The 16,912-nt window shown below is 39.3% G+C and overlaps 1 protein-coding gene and 1 long non-coding RNA gene across 9 annotated transcripts in view; one reads left to right on the top strand and one right to left on the bottom strand.

Moving 5' to 3' along the window:
* LOC309475255 overlaps positions 1–16,912 on the top strand; it is a 239,290-nt gene that overhangs the window by 98,906 nt on the left and 123,472 nt on the right. The gene's annotated exons all lie outside the window — the stretch shown is intronic.
* The window catches only part of add3a (adducin 3 (gamma) a), a 93,920-nt gene continuing 88,544 nt past the window's right edge, over positions 11,537–16,912 (bottom strand). For all 8 annotated transcript variants that reach the window (XM_082137831.1, XM_082137828.1, XM_082137829.1 and 5 more), the window contains one exon: positions 11,537–15,900. In XM_082137831.1, the coding sequence (XP_081993957.1) occupies positions 15,653–15,900 (248 nt within the window). In that variant the 3' untranslated portion in view covers positions 11,537–15,652. The remainder of the gene's footprint in view (positions 15,901–16,912) is intronic.

The following is a 16,912-nucleotide window of genomic DNA, read 5'->3' as shown; positions in this document are numbered from 1 at the left end:
ATCTAGGGCACTGTTTTTTATTGTGTTGGTGATGTTTGCTGAGGCAAGCATCATTACTATTGTTCATACTTAGGGTTTGGGTTTGGCACATGACTCGTCCCACACCATTTGTGCCACGAACATGAATGATTTGTCAAATTATGCAGATTACTTAGTATGCATTGTGCATGTGTATGCATTTGATAACATTCCCTAGTGAATGATCATACAAGTTTGGCCTGAATATCAGACTTGGAGGTGGGATTTGAGTATTTGGATTCTTTGTGTTGATTCTAGAACAAGAAAATCAATGTGAAAGCTTATCAAAGACTCAAGACTTCAAGCTTTGAGACTGAATCAAAAAATCTGAGGACATAAGAAAAAGATTCATAAAACATAAGAAACTGCCCAAAGGGTTACATCATACAAATGATTATGTGACACAGCCGTTGGTCAAACCCTTACCATTGAAAGACACACACTAATGTTCCCAGGTCTTAAATTATCTCTGACAGATGAAGCAAAGCCTGTCTCCTTTAGTATGATGGCTGTTGATTGTGCTTCTAAGAGAGACCCCGAGTCTGAATGAAATGGCCATTATTCTCATTCGCATGGATCAGAGGCCAGCATCGCCCCAAAGCAACAAAAACATCATCATTCGGTGCCCTGACCCCGCCTACAGCTCATCTACCTGACATTTTAAACACCCTAATTTAATACCTCCTCTCACAAGGACATTTTTCATCCCCCAACCCCAAGTCACACCCAAAACCTTCCCTCTTTACATCACGCCATATAAGGGCAAAAAAGTGGTTTGACATCGACTTGGACAAAGCCGTATGCTTCACTCGGCTCACACGGCAGTCAAATTCTTGCACTGTCATTTACATGAACGTGTCTTCAGACAGACGCACACGCGTATATTCCTTCACCCGTCTGGTTAATGCTGCCAGTCCTGGAGTTTAATCCCAAAAATCAATCTCCTCTCCAGGGCTTCTGCTTGCTTTACCGTGGCCTTGACAGACAATGAGAGCCAGAAGAGAGATAGAGAGCGAGAGAGATCATCCGTCTGTAAAGTAGGTCTTCCATTCAAACCAGCTCACCCTTATTCTTCCCATTCATGGCGTTAGGGATGGCTGTTTAGGCCAGACAATGCCTGGTGGTTTGCTGGGATCTAAAAGGCCCGTGCAGACCCAGGCAGAGGTCTGTCGTCTGGGTCAGATTGAAGAGAGACGCTGGGGCACCTCTTGCTGAGGAACATCTGGACGTCATGCGCATCTATTCACTCACTTAACAGTAGAATAGAGATTTCACGAGTATTGTGGAGATCTCTTCAGTAAAGGGACATGAACTCAGAAGCTTAAAGATTTACATGCTTTTGTAAGTCTGAGTTTGAAGGTTAATGCAAATTTAAGACAGCACCATGTAAACTTCGGATTATCTGGCTATCAGGTTCTTCAGGGACAGTCTTTAAAGGTTTAAGTGTAATATTAAAACCAAATGGGAAATAAAACAATATTTACCAATTTTAAATTAAGGGTTATTAGTAGCTCAGTTGTTTCGCTAAGACTAGCGAGCTTTTGCTTCAAGGCCCAGATTTTACAATGCGCAACAAAACTCAGAATCAAAACTTGTCCATCATACAAATTTAGTTAATTTAGTCAAACATTTATGTAAATTTATTATTATTATGGTTTCAGCACTGCTAGAAATATGCAAAAATGTTACCTTTAGGGGGTACAACAGCTTGTCACTGGGGCAGAACTCTTAAAGGGACATTTTTGTACCTTATTTACTTCTAAAAGGTTCCTACTAGTAACTTAAAGGCACATATTACAACTCTAATACACATTTTAGGGATAAGATAAAATGCAAAATTGTCCTTTTAAGGATACTGCCCCAGTGACAAGCTTTTGTGACCCTGAAGGTCAAATTTGTTTCCTGACATTAAATGGTCAGGTCATGATAATCTGTCCATGTGGGCAAAATGAATTTGAGCCAAAATGTGGCAGAGTTTAATTGGATATACAAACTTTGACATCAACAACAAAAGCAGCGTTTTCTCCACCATTTTAAAATGAATAAGCATGATAATACAATCATTTGCATAAGGATTGTTTTTCCGTTCTCAACCTCTTATCAGGTCGCACACTTCCAGTTCTGTCATACACATCTGCTCTCCAGCTTCTCCGATTTTTCTCCCAGCAATCTCACATTTTTAACTTCGAGTTTTGCTCGAGACTCGAGTGTTGCTACCAAGATACCAAAGTCAACCAAATGTCAAAGATATGAAATCAAACTAGTTTTTAAATCAAATTCTTTTAAGATCAAGTGATCTGAACTATATTATGCATAATGACGACTCTGAACTTGTACTGCATGTCAATTATTTGTGTCTATTTTTAATTTCTCCCAAAGAAACTGCAGAAGAAAGATCTTGAAAAAAAGTCTCCTGAGCTATGATCTTCAAATCACTATAAACACAATAATCATAATCTGGGTGACCAATTTCTTTGCTGCTATCTCGGTCTCGCACATCCACTGTCATGTTGTCCCAAGAGGATGGAGGGGGTGTAATAAATAGACAAAGTAGGAATAAAAGTTGCATACAGAAAGGATCGGCACAGCTGTGGGCTGAGGATAGTTTCTGTTGAAGAGCGATTAGTTGCTTTAGGTCTGTATTGAGCTGGTGTTTTACTGCTCAGTAAGTCATTTTTCTCCATTGCAGTTGGAATTACGGACCCCTGCCCCCTTCCTCAAAGCCGGTTGTGTGTTTATGCTGGGGGTGGTGGAGCCTCATCCACTGCCCCAGACAATGGGTGCAGATGGCCTTCAGGGTGGGGTGAATGTGGGCTGGGGAAACACAGACATCTGCAAGAAAGAGAGTGAGAGAGTGTGGCATTTCTTTTTGGAAAGCTAACTGTGTATTTTGGGAATGAGGAATTACCCAAAACTAGTTAAGGAGACAGAAAGTACTGCATCTGTTAACTAGCAAGGTTACTCAAACAGATACGATGTGGGCATCAAATGTTTCAAATAAAACCAGGACTGTTTTAAGTCATTTACTAACCCTCATGTCGTTCCAAATTTGTATGGATTCTTTTGCCTGCAAGATATATTTTGCAGAATGTCCAAGCTGCTTGTTTCCCTGCAGCAAAAGAGTAAACATATAGTACTTGTGTGCTGTCACATTAATCTCTATATTGACAATTTTTGGGTGAACCAAGTGTGGCAAACTCAATGTTCTCTGAATTTACCGCCTTTTTCATTATTGCTGGCATATCTGCACCTGCTATACTCTCGGTCTTGAACAGTTTGGGTTGTTTTTGTTAAATCAGAGACCACGTGTCCTTTGGGAAGTGGCAACTCTCGGCTTCTGCTGCAAGTAGGTCAGTGTGGTTTGGGGTGCAAGGCTGATATCCACTGCCAAGAGCCCTCTCGTCCTGAGGTCTAACATCCTGCAAACAAAACAACATGACAAATCTAGAACTTGACCTTTATAATCAGCAAAGCCAAAGACTTGCAGACAGATTTCTTTACGATGGGAGTTTTCAAATCACGTCTCCCGCTTGTCAATTCATCTGTCACTTCGTAGATGCTGTAGATTAGCAGTTGTGTGACAAGTCTTCATCTTTGAAAACGGTGAACAAAACTACAAAAGGTAAAGGAAAATATGAGCAAGACTAGGTTAAATAACTGTAGTTTACTTCCAACAAGGTTGTTTGCTAAACCAACATGGTTGCTGGGTTCTTGCAAGCCTGAGTTGGTCATTAGCTGGTTTAAGCTGGTCTTTAGTAGGTCGACCAGGCATGTTCCAAAACCCAGCTAGATCCCCTGGTATGAGCTGGTTTGTTGATGGACCAAGATGGTCTACCATCTCATAACCAACTTGGACCAGCAAGAAACCAACAACTGTTCCAGCTCTTCATATCAGGTAGTCATGTTTACTGAACATTACTGGTTGACCAACTAAAGACCAGCTTGGTCCAGCAAATGACCAACATGGACTAGCAAGAATAAGCTTAATATTAATTTTCCAGCGTGATTACTGGCTGCCTCCTACTAAAACAACTACTATACCAAGCAATTTGGGTACTTTGTTGGATGGCTTCTTGATGCCAGTGTAAAATCTGGCTCCTGTGGTAAAAGCATCTGAGAACCACTGCTCTACTGACACAAATACCCAGGTACAGTTAGGGAATCCACAGAGATCAGAACACACGTTACATAGTAGCAGAGTCGGGTTACTGATCAATGGTTGTTTTTTCCCCTCCGAGAAACACAATGGCATCAGTGTGACCTACTGCTCGATATAGTTGCCCTGAGGCTGATGCATTACACACACCCACAATGGGCTTATCTCACAAGGAGGCCAGTGTGTGTGTGTGTGTTATGACACAGGGTCGTCCTGGATTAGATGGCCGATCGGTCCCCGTTGTGCACGCTAAGATATCCTGAGAGTTTGCAGAACAGGGTGGCTCTCACAGTATTGCGTTAGAGGATAGAGAGAACCAACAGGTACAAAATGAACGCAAATATGATCTCATGCTTTTCCCTTCACTCCCCTCTCTCCATTCCCTCACAAGGGAGACACATAGCGTGACTCACTCCTTTTATTTTTCCTGTCACATTCTCACTTTTCCTGAACTATCCCGGCTGGTGAAGGGAGGAAGAGATAGAGCCGGATATTGGCAGTGTTGTTTGGGTGCCTTAATCCCTTTTTAATATCAGATTTAGGAAGGAGGCTGGCTGAGAGGGACTGGTGAAGACGGAGCCAGATCCCAGTGCCGAGTCTTGCTGCAAAGTCATTCTGTATAAACACAATCCCCTTCAGATACTCATAGCGGCCTGTCCTCATTTAGAGGGCTGATGGGAGCGTGTTTATCATCGTACTGCTGACATAGCTTTGGAACTGTTTGGCTTCAATTCAAGAAGCTTCTGTTCTCTCTGAAACAGACTCGGATTGAGGCCAGTTACAGTCTGACAGTGGCTAATTTTAGTCTTGGCTTAAGTGGAATCGCAGTATAATGTACTTTGACTTGCACGCTTTACTTCTAATTATAAAACAAAGCTGCTGTAAAATAGCCATTATGAAATGGATCATTCTAGTCCTGGCTTCTGTTTGGTCAGTACAGCGTCCCAGTCACGCTAACACCTACCCAATGCCTTTAGCTGTGACTACAGTACAGTTTTGCAACCTTTAGTTCATGTCTGTAAGCATGCTTATTTACTTAAAAAATATTACAACATTAACATTTAGAATGCACAAATATTTGTTTGCAGTGGGATATACAAACTTATAATGTCCCCCCTTCCATGTAAAGCGCTTTGAGTACCTAGAAAAGCGCTATATAAATGTAACGAATTATTAATTAATGCTCTCTAGAATGAGAGCCCTCCTCCGACAGCACCTGCCACTAGGCGTGTTTCCATTACAAATTTGCGCAAAATTTTTGCGCTTTTTTTCTAAATGTCGAACAAAAAACGATTGCGAAATGACAGCGTTTCCATTAACCGATGTTATGCGACTAAAACGTCATTTTTTTCCTCTCGCGATAAGTCTTTCCAAAAATCATGGCGACGGATGTTGGTAGGTGTATATCCCAGCCACCACACTGGCCATTATTGTTAATCGAAGGAGACGTATGTGTGTTATCCAATCATTAATGGTAAGGAAAGACCCTTATACTTGGAGCGGCTGGCGTTTCTCCCTCATATCTGCTTCGAGGTCTTGACTGTGGCATTTCTTTGAGGTTTAGAATCCTGTATTCCTGTAATTCTTTTATGAATTTAATAAAGAACTCTGTCTCGTATTCTGTCCAAACATACCATGTCATCTACTTCAGGTGACCTGTAAATGCGCAAAAATGGTTTCCATTGCAGTTTTGCAAAATATTTATTTTTCTAATTGCCTGAAAAACCACCTCATGCGAGCGTAAAAACTTTTTTGCGATAAATGGGAGTTTTTGCGAATTTGACGTGTTTCCATTGGCCGTATTTTCAATTCGCGCAATTTGAAGGGTAATGGAAACGCGGCTACTGACTAGCATTAATTAGCAAGTAGCAAATCATGATTTCACAGGTGTCATCAAGATCCTGTTCTCCTTCCTCATCAAAGCCAAGTTGTTTTATTTAGTCATAATCATGATAAAATGTTAATACTTTAAAGTACATACCACATCATTTTCTTTGTGTTTTCAGTCAGCAAGCTAACAAACTAGCCTACAAGCTTAGCATAGCACTAACTGGTTTTAAAAAGCTAAATTAGCTAAAACAAGATGTTAATATGCTAAAAAAAATTTGAGGAAGGCTGGATGGCACCGGTTTGTAATACAAACCAAAACCTGTTGGTTTTTCTACAAGTTTGTAAACAGCCTATGCTAGCCTTTCCTGCTGTTTGCAGAGTCACAGCAACAGGTGCGGTCTCAGGACACCCGTTTCAATGGGACATTTTATTAAGGTGGTCTTCAAAAGTAGCTGAAATGCACTTACTCTACATGGAGACCTTGAGAGTTTCGGGGTGTATAAGTGTTGTACCCACACACATCCATCTCTGTCACTTAAGAAACCTGACCTGGCTCAGGTCAACACGGGAGCGGGACGCTCGGGAGACAATGTGCAGAGCGCAAGGGCTGATCCTGATTAACCCTCTCTGACCTACACTGTCATCCTACACTGTGTGTGTGAGAAAGAGAGAGTGTGAGCCAGGTCACCATGTGCTATTGTGGGTAGGCCGATGCTTAGGGATTGTGTCTATGTGTGTGTGTGTGTGTGTGTGTGTGTGAGGACCTGCAGTGCCATGGTCTCCATTAAAGGCATTGTCCCTGAGTTGGGACATCCTCCTGCCTCCCTCCACAGTGACCCTGATGACCTCTTTTCAGGCTTGGATGGGGTCTGCCTCTCTCTTCCCCTGGCACAGGGACGGGACGGCTTCTTCCTTGAAGTGGTTGGGGGGACTCCTATACACCATCTGCTCCAGATGTCTTGCCCATTGGACACCAGTTCACAGTAGGACTCCTTACCCGAGGAAATGATATCAACACAATATCATACCAGTAAAGACATGTGATCTGTTCACAAAGCGCCCATTTTAAGCGGGACATAAAATATACTGGTGGGGACATCCAGGCAAATATATATACAGAATGAATAAATAAATATATAATACATATTAAATGATGAATACAATACTCTTAGTTATTATATTAATTAAATAATTTAATTAATAAAATCATATTTTAAAGATTAAAAAATATGTGATAAATATTTGAAATTGTGACAGTAAAAAAAAAGCTGCTGCCTTAAATTTTTAAGTACAATCAACATGGATGATTAAGTCATTTAAACTTAAATTACATTTAACTGACTTAAATTATTTGTCTGCTTTTTTTTTATAAGTTATACAAGATTAGTTAAATGTAATATATTTGATACATTATTTGTCTCCTTTTTATATATATATACACAAGATTCAGCATTTTTTTTATCAAATATATTCAGATTTTAAAATATGTGCTAAATATTTAATGTTTTTATATATTATTATAAAATTAGGTATTTGTGTTCTTGTTACATGTAGTTACTTTAGTAATAACCATAAATTATGCATAATTACATTCAACTAACCCTAAACCAAACGTAACCCTATAAATACATATAGTTAATTAATATTAGTCCTTATATGTACAAGTACACAGTAACAATGACACCTTAAAATAAAGTGTAACCTGAAATGAATTATACACACAAACACATTATCCACAGATATTTCTCTTCTCATGAATGTGTCACAGATGTAGAACAGCCATACTCTCCATATAACCCAGGTCCTCTAGCACTGCTAACTGACAGTGAACTTTGGCGAGGCTCGTGAGGAACATCGCGTCTCCGAGTCAGGACTGTCCGTGAGCGTGTGCGAACAAACTGTTCTGGGTGTTCAGGGAGGGCAGGCGTGACGTGGGAGAGCTGAGAGAACGAAACAGGGAGTCTATGTTCTTTAAGGGTTTTGCTGAAACAAACCTCCCCCTCCCCTCACTATAAGCTCTCTCAGTGGCCTGAAGAGGGAGCGCTCCCGTTTTATCCCTCTAGCGGGGCATCCATCTGGACTTGAGCAGTTTTATTGTTTTGACACTCACAGCAAGACACCGTCTGGAGACCCCCATCCTTCTCTCTCTCTCTCTCTTTCTAACACCCCCTCTCCAAATTCCCCTCGCTGTTCTCCGGCTTGATGTCGAGATCCTGCAGTCTTCCACGAGAAGCCCATCTAAACGATACGACCACAAAGCCTTCCTCCCCGGCAGTGTCCCGTCTCTCTCTCTCTCTCTCCTCTCCAGGGACGCCCCGGCTCTGAAAGGCTGTATTGTCTACGGGCTGATGTTTCGGCCCACTGACCAACTTCCCACAGCTCCTGCAGGCATGAGCTCATAGGGCCAAACACACAATGACAAAGCAGCCGAGGAGCCTTTCGTCCCGGCAGGAAGGACATTTCCGGGTTTTGGGATTCGCTGTAGCACATGTGGTTAAACAACTGCTTACATGGACATGTTTACTTAGATTGCATTTGAACGCTGCTCGATAAAGGGTTAGTTCAGCCAAAAATGAAAATACTGTCAGTAATTACTCACCCTCATGTTGTTCCAACCCCGTAAGACCTTCGTTCATCTTCAGAACACAAATTAAGATATTTTTGATTAAATCCGAGAGCTGTCTCACTCCTCCATAGGCTTCTAAGACATTATAACTTGCTGGCCCAGAAAATGCATTAAAGAGATCGTTAATATAGTCCAAGTGACTCCAGTGGCTCAATCTTAAGTTTATAAAGCGACGAGAATACTTTTTGTGCGCAAAAACAAACAAAAATAACGACTTTATTCCACTATTTATTTCCTTCTCTCTGGGCCTCGAGTTTTTTCACGTAGTGTTTTAGCGCAGCGCGTCTGTGTTGCACGTCACCACGTAGGCTCACTATTGGCCGACGCTGGTCATGTTGTACAGAAGCGCTGCGCTAAAACACTACGTGAAAAAACTCGAGGCCCAGAAAGAAGGAAATAAATAGTGGAATAAAGTCGTTATTTTTGTTTGTTTTTGCGCACAAAAAGTATTCTCATCGCTTTATAAACTTAAGATTGAGCCACTGGAGTCACTTGGACTATATTAACGATCTCTTTAATGCATTTTCTGGGCCAGCAAGTTATAGTGTCTTAGAAGCCTGTGGAGGAGTGATCCAGCTCTCAGATTTAATCAAAAATATCTTAATTTGTGTTCCGAAGATGAACGAAGGTCTTACGGGGTTGGAACAACATGAGGGTGAGTAATTACTGACAGAATCTTCATTTTTGGGTGAACTAACCCTTTAACATGATGTTTATTTAGGACGGTATGATCAGTAATCTATGGAAGCTTGTTTCCATCACTGAATAAAAAAAAATTAAAAGGTAATAGGCGTCTATGTATCTCACAATTGCGAGATGTTAACTCTCAATTCTGAAAATGTATCGTGAAGCAAAGAGGACTCTGACAACGTACTTTACCGTAATTACGACATTGCGTAAAAGCAGCATATGACTACTTTGGGTATTTGACAACAGAATCATCTGACATGATAATATATTTGTCTATCTTTCTCTCCTATATTTACCTTCCACTGTTAGGGTGCAGATGACATGGACTCATAACAGACAAACTCCAGTGAGAATCCTCTGCGTCGATCAAGAAAGTCCTCAGCTAAACCCATCTAGAGGGAGGATCGACTTGGAAGGATGGTTTGGTGATGGATGAACTGACCAATCTCGGGTCATGTTTAGCCTGGGAAAAGGTGAGCTGGCAATATTGTGAGCAAATGAGTGTAAACAAACCATATAGTTTTGGTGCAATTTGTTGTGATTCTGAGATAGACTGTTCATAATGCTTATCAATACGCTAATTTGTTAAAACAAACTCGTTTTTCTTGAGGAAAATGTATATATTCAGGGCATGGAAAATGTAATGTTTTGTTGCATTTCAAATGAAAATTTGGAGCTGAATTGAAATAAAACAGAAAATTGTATGAATGTACGTTTGTTTGCTTTTTTTCCTTAATTTTCTAGTTTAACAAATTAAAAATAAATCAATTGACAAATTTAACTTGCTTAGTACATTTAACTTAAATATACTATGTGTAATAACTGCAAAGTAATTGATATCACAAAACATTTTAAGTTAAATTAACTAAAATTTTTAAGTTACCATTACACTATTATTTTAGGGCAACCAGTTTGCTCACATTTTTTAAGTAGATTCAACTTGTCCGGGCCAACAGTGCAGGAGCACGTCACTACTGAGATAAAAACAGTCTCAGCTTTCAAGTTGTCATTTAAGAAATTCAAACAATAAATACTGTTTTGTGACTCTTTATTGTACGTTGACAGATCGCTGTAAAACCTCATGAAGCGTGAACCGATCATCTCTTCATAATAGCTCATTTATAGCACTGTTTCAACCGCAGAAAGACTCAAGTACACTGGTTATATATATATATATATATATATATATATATATATATATATATATATATATATATATATATATATATATTTAGCAATTGAGGTTTTCTCTCGCAATTGACTTTTTTCCCCTCATAATTATGAGTTTATATCTCACTATTCTGACTTTCTCGCAATTAAGTCTCACAATTCTGAATTTTCTTGCTATTTGTGTTTATATCTCACAAATCAGACTTTTTTTCCTCGCAATTGCCAGTTTTTAATCTCAAAATTCTGACTTTCTTCCTAGCAATTATGAGTTTATATCTCAATATTCTGACTTTTGTCCTCTAAATGAGTTTATATCTCAAATTAAGTTTGATTAAATCTCACAATTCTGACTCTCTTAATTGCGAGTTTCTCACAATCCTGACTTTTTTCTTGCGATTGTGAGTTTCTCACAAATCTGACTTCTCACAATTGCTTGTTTCTCAAAATTCTGACTTTTTCTTGCAATTCTGACTTTTTCCCCTTACAATTGCGAGTATATATCTCTCAATTCTGACTTTTTTCTCTCGAAATTGCTAATTTCTCTCTAAATTCTGACTTTTTTCTCTCGAAATTGCAAGTTTCTCTCTCAATTCTGACTTTTTTTTTTTTCACCTCACAATTACGAGTTTATATTTCGCAATTCTGACTTTCTCACAGGTTGTGAATTTGTATCTTGTTTATAACGGTTTATATCACAATTCTGAAAAAAAACCAACACATTGTGCGAGATGTAAACTTACAATTGTGAGATAAAAAGATATATATATTTTTGTAATTCTGCAGTGGAAACAAGCTTTCATAGAATTTAGTGCTTGGAAATGGTGCAAAATAAACACTGACCAAGTGCCAAAGGGAAGCAAATATTGGTTTTAGGAGAGTAATCAATCTCACCAGTTAGCTGGACATTTTATAAGGACCTGCATCTCGCACATCTAGTGACTTTCACCATCTTAAGTTTGTATTTTCATGTCATACACGACAGTGGTTTGTAAACATTTTAAAAGCAGGGATTAAAACATGAGCACAATTAAAAATCACAAGGCCGCTTTGTTTCAATTCCATTTAATCTTGATGCTTCATATACAACCAAAACATCTCCAAAACATTCATCTGCATGGGCAAAATAATCAAAAGGCCGATAATATTTGGGTCACCATAGAGGTTAAAATCTGAGCAGTTTCACTATGCATAGGTCTGACCCGAGATCAGCCCTCAGGGCAGCATTATTCTACGGCTCAAGAGAGCTATGAGGAGTAAAATGAGTCGATTGAGGATCATCAAATTAGATGTGCAAATGCGAGCAAATGAGCCATGCGAGACTCCTGATCTACAATCAGCCTTTCCTGACCTGATTCTGACCACTTTGTTGGCTAAAACAGCGCAACTGACCCACAATCAGCATGTTTGCCGCCAACTCCGTCGCCCACAGTTTAACTAACGCACACAAGCCTCGATAAGTGTGTTGCATATTTCAGTTGTTCCATTCATGGGAAAGACACAGAAAGGCACAACAGCACAAACACAATAGTGAAGCGCCTGCTTTTTAAACGAACAGTCTGTCGCTTGTGCAAAAGGAATCCGATGCATATTCAGTCCATGAGAGGTCAACGTGAAGAATAGACTGGGTTTTTCAAACTCTGAGCATTACATGTTAATATATGGATGTTAAAAATTCAACATATTCTTGTCCTGTGAAGTAAAAGCATTATTTATTTGCTGTAAAGAGAAAGAATTCACTGTAATCTTTGGTAGTTTTCGGTGCATATTTGAGTTAGAAGCAAAGCGGGACTCTTCAGTTTAAAGTGCTTCATACAGAAATGCAAAGGGAAAGCGAGGGCTCGTTATTATTACACGAGACTTTTAGCAACATGGTTTTGCTGTGTCAGAGATCCCAGAACGGAAAGTGAGAAAAGCACAGTGATAATTTGGTGCACATCCTGTTTTGTTTACACATCACGTTTTTTAAGAACGAACATCTTGTCATCATATATTGACCCTCATGCCACTGCAAACTCATAAGACTGTGTGGAACACACAACAAGCTCCTAACGCCATTCAAAGCTCACACTTTTTCAGAAGTTTTTACAAACCGAGAGGCGAGTCTGTGTGTTTTCGAGTGCTTATCAACAGCATGCATGACACATCACTCTCAAACACCATTCGTTCTCTGCTGAAGAGTCAAATTTGCAGCGATCGGCTATAAGATGCACAAGAACCAAATGACATCAATCTTGATGCTCCAATTTTTTGGATTACCAATGACATCCGAAAGCTATTGCATGAATTTAGAGGACTGGGAACTATATAACGGTATTGGCGATAACAGTAATATTGATGACGGACGCGTTTGATCGCTGTATTTTGCAGTATCTCGTGCATGACGCACCATTCTTACAATACAGAACTCAAGTTAAAAGTAGTTCAACCTTTAAAAGACGCATATCTAGATCTGTACTTGCTTGTTTCATTGCATCTTGTGTTTTTAAGCGCAAACACACATTGTCTGAATGGCCACTTATGCGTAAAAACTTTCTCTGCTTCCAAACACTCGTATTTTGAGTTCGATTCATGATGAATTATAGCTCTTTTTTTGGTAAGATACCACAATATAGAAGACCACAATAATCGTGCAGTGAAAATGTGATATTGTGCCAATATGTCCCACAGAACATCTGGGATCGGAATGACACGAGGGGGCAAGTAAACGATTTTATTGACCCTTTGAAAAGTCAAATGTTCCCCATTTAGTTAGACGTAAACATTTGCATTTCATAACTGTGAAATGGTTGCATATGAAGAACTGAGAATTGCAATGAATGATGTAAACAGATGCATAAATGTTAAAAAACATGGAGTGAAATGTAGCATGGCTCCGTCCCCCACAGACTCTGAGTGCAGTGTTTGCTTCTTAAAATAGTTTATTTGTGAATTTACACTGATTAGCAATACATCTAAAAAGCAAGTCCGTTAGATAACCATTTATATATACGATTTCACAGGGAGGCTTGGCTCAAAACTCGCGTGCCAAAGCAAACAGGCCCTCTGAACCAGAGACTACAACAGAGAGGCATTAGTAAAAACAAGGTGCAAAAAAAAAAAAAACAACAACAAAATGAACACGAGAATGTGATGCACGTTCCAGTTAACGCTTGTAGGGTATGAACTACACTTCCTGAAAGCAGAAAAACCGCAGTGCACAATGGAAACCGAAGCAAAAAGAGCCAAAACCAAAATAAGGAAAATTTAAAAGCAATAAAATGAGTTAATCTCCCGAGTTGTCGCTCTAAACTCACACCCGGTGCAGCTTTAAATGTGTTTTAATCCACGTCTGGCCCGCATTCAGAACCACATGCTATTTACACAGCTTAGAAGTGTGTCTCTCTCTCTCTCTCTCTGTGCCCAAGCCAGTACTTCACATTGCCCACTGGGATATATATCTTTCTCTGTGGTTTCGCCTTCCCCCTACGGGACGCATGTATGACGACCACATTCGGGCCTAACGGGGTTCAAACTGAGGTCAAACTGCTAATCTTAAGCATAAGAGATTAGCTTTTGGCGAAACTCAGTACATTCTGTCCACATTGTGGTGTCTCATGGGACAGGGCGCTTCAAAACAAGCCGAACAAGCCAACCTCTGAACTCACGGCTTTCATCCGGCAGGGAGAGAAGAGGAGCAAAACGACCCGGTTTCAGAAAGAAAAAACACACTGTACGATGCCGTTTCTCAGGAAATCATATTAACACTGATGCTTTGGAGACTTTTAAGCCTGTTGGGTGGTGATGACGGTCATGAGGTGGCATAATGAATGATGTCGTCGTCATCCAGAGCACTATAAAGGCCCAGAATGAGCCTCTGTGAGGGGGTTAAATGTCTAACGTGATGGGGATCAATCACACTAAATAGATTTGAACCCACCGTAGACCCCCGTGAGAGCCATTACTTTGCTTTGGGACAGAGACATTTGTTCAAAAATACAGTTTACAAATATATATTGTTTCTTATAATGTTAACAAGTTTCCCTTCTCCACCCTTTTTTCAAGACATTTCTCATGTTTTCGTATATATCGCGCCTCTTTCGCTCTTTCGCCTGCCGAGTTCATCCAGACACATTTTGTTATATACACCACATTAAAAAGTGCAGCACAAAAATATCACATATATATTTATATATCATTAACATCACTCCAGTTTTTCATATATTTTCGTTACACGTGTTTAGTAATCTGAGCTATTAACACGACCGAGAAGAAGTCAGGCACCGCTACGTTATCAATTCAGGCTAGCAAAACATGCTTCAAGATTTTGCTTTGTTTTAACGTTGTTAAAGTATAGAAACGAGTACAAAACTGAATGGATAAAACCTAAATTGTTTCAATAATAATAATAATAATAAAAAAAAAAGCTAAAATATTTCATTAGAGATAAAGAGTGGATGTTTCACGAAACCAAAATTACAGTTCACTAAAACGTGATTGCTCTGCTTTTTATGCTATTAAACCTTTTTCGTTTGGCAAAGAACAGTACGGAGAGGAGGCTGGAGCGGCTCTACACAGGATCATCACACGCGCTGCTCAATTTCACACCGACAAATCACAGCGAAGAGGAAGCAAATAAAACAAAACCCTGTTAAAATAACCCCAGAACGGTTTCCAGTGTGATTCCTTTAGCGTCTCCTGTGTAGTGTAACCAATTACGCCCACCGTCCACCCACAGCTGGAGAAACAACGCAAGCAGAACTGACACCATGAGGGATGACGTGGCGGATAGAAAAGGGGCTCATAAAAGGTCTGTATGAGAATCTAATAAACATACAATATGAAAAAGAAGAAAATAAACAATGCAGTATGGGCTCATCAACCAGATAAAATCATTAGGAAACTACGCACAGAAACATTTTCAGTCCATCAGGTGAGAGAAGCCAGTTTCCCAGGAGTTTCCCCTCGCTTCTCTTCCTGTATAAAACTCATCTCATGATCACGTGAACGCGGCACATCTCTGAAGAACGGATGTTACTCCATCTATTCGACTCCCAATATTAACGTGCCGTGTTTTTGTCATACATAACCTTAACAAAAACAAACTCAAAAACATAAAACGACAAACAGAAAGACAGACAAAGTGGGCCTCTCTCTCTCTCAATCTCTCTCTCAATCTCTCTTCTCTAGGCTTCCACTTTCTCTTTCTTTTTGTTCTTCTTCAGGAAGGACGGGGTTCTGAACTTCTTCTTCTTCTTGTTGGGTGATTTGGAGGGCGAGCTCTCGGGCGTCAGAGCCTCCTCGATCTTCTCCCCCGAGCGCACCTCGATCTCCACGCTCTCCACGCTGGTGGTCAGCTGACTCACGCGCTTGATGAGCTCGTCCTCGTCGCCGTGCCCGTCTTTGCCGTTCAGCATCACGCCGGTGTGGTTCTCTGGAACAACACAAATAATTCATAATCAACACTTGCCAAACATAACAACAGCTGTATGAATATGTTTTATTGTATTTGCCAGAAGAATTGTTTTAATACTGTTTTATTAATTACACCGAATTAATTATTCGAAAAATAACTAATAACAACAACAACAATAATACAATTATTCAAATTGCTGTATATTGATTCTTGGCAACCATAAACAGCCAAATGTTGTGCTAATGAGTTATTTATTTGCCCTAAGATATGTTTGTTTTGTTTATTGTATTAATACATTTAATTATTAGAACAATTATTAATGAATAATAAATAAAATTCTTTCAGTGCGAATGAATTTAATTTAATTTGCTGTAAGATTTGATTCCTATATTTCAGTTATCTGTGACTAAAGCAAATGGATACAAGAATACAAACCAAGTATTGTTTATAAGAAATATGAGCGATGTAAATATTTGTAAGTTCAAGGATAGGCTTGACAATACTTCATGGGATGACTTATATGAAGAGAGAAACGCAAATTTAGCATATCAAAAGTTTATGAGTTATAAGTTATTTCAATGAATGTTTCCTTATGGGTAAATTGTCCAAAAAACAGAACACAGCTCTAAATAGACCTTGGTTTACAGTTGAACTAAGGAAACTGTTAAAGAAAAATAATACATTTTACAAAAAGTATGTTTCAAATCGTACTTCACTTAATTATGCTGTTTATAAATCAGCAAGAAATAAATATACAAGCTCAATTAGGTCTGCGAAAAAAAAGTATTTTAGTAATGCATTTCTCAAGTGTTCAAATAATGTTAAATCTACATGGAAAGTAGTGAATCAATTGCTTCAAAAAGAAAAGGTTACCAATGATTTACCCTCTGTTTTTCAGAATGGTGACGACTATTTAAGTAATCCAAAGGAAATAGCTGAACATTTTAATAAATTTTTTGTCAGTGTAGGTCCGAAATTAGCTAAATTAATTCCAGATAGTGATGGAAATCCTTTGGATTTTATCCATCGG

The sequence above is a fragment of the Leuciscus leuciscus genome, assembly GCF_965113295.1.
Source record: "Leuciscus leuciscus genome assembly, chromosome: 15".
Classification (NCBI taxonomy): domain Eukaryota; kingdom Metazoa; phylum Chordata; class Actinopteri; order Cypriniformes; family Leuciscidae; genus Leuciscus; species Leuciscus leuciscus.
This window is presented reverse-complemented; position numbering and strand designations above follow the sequence as displayed.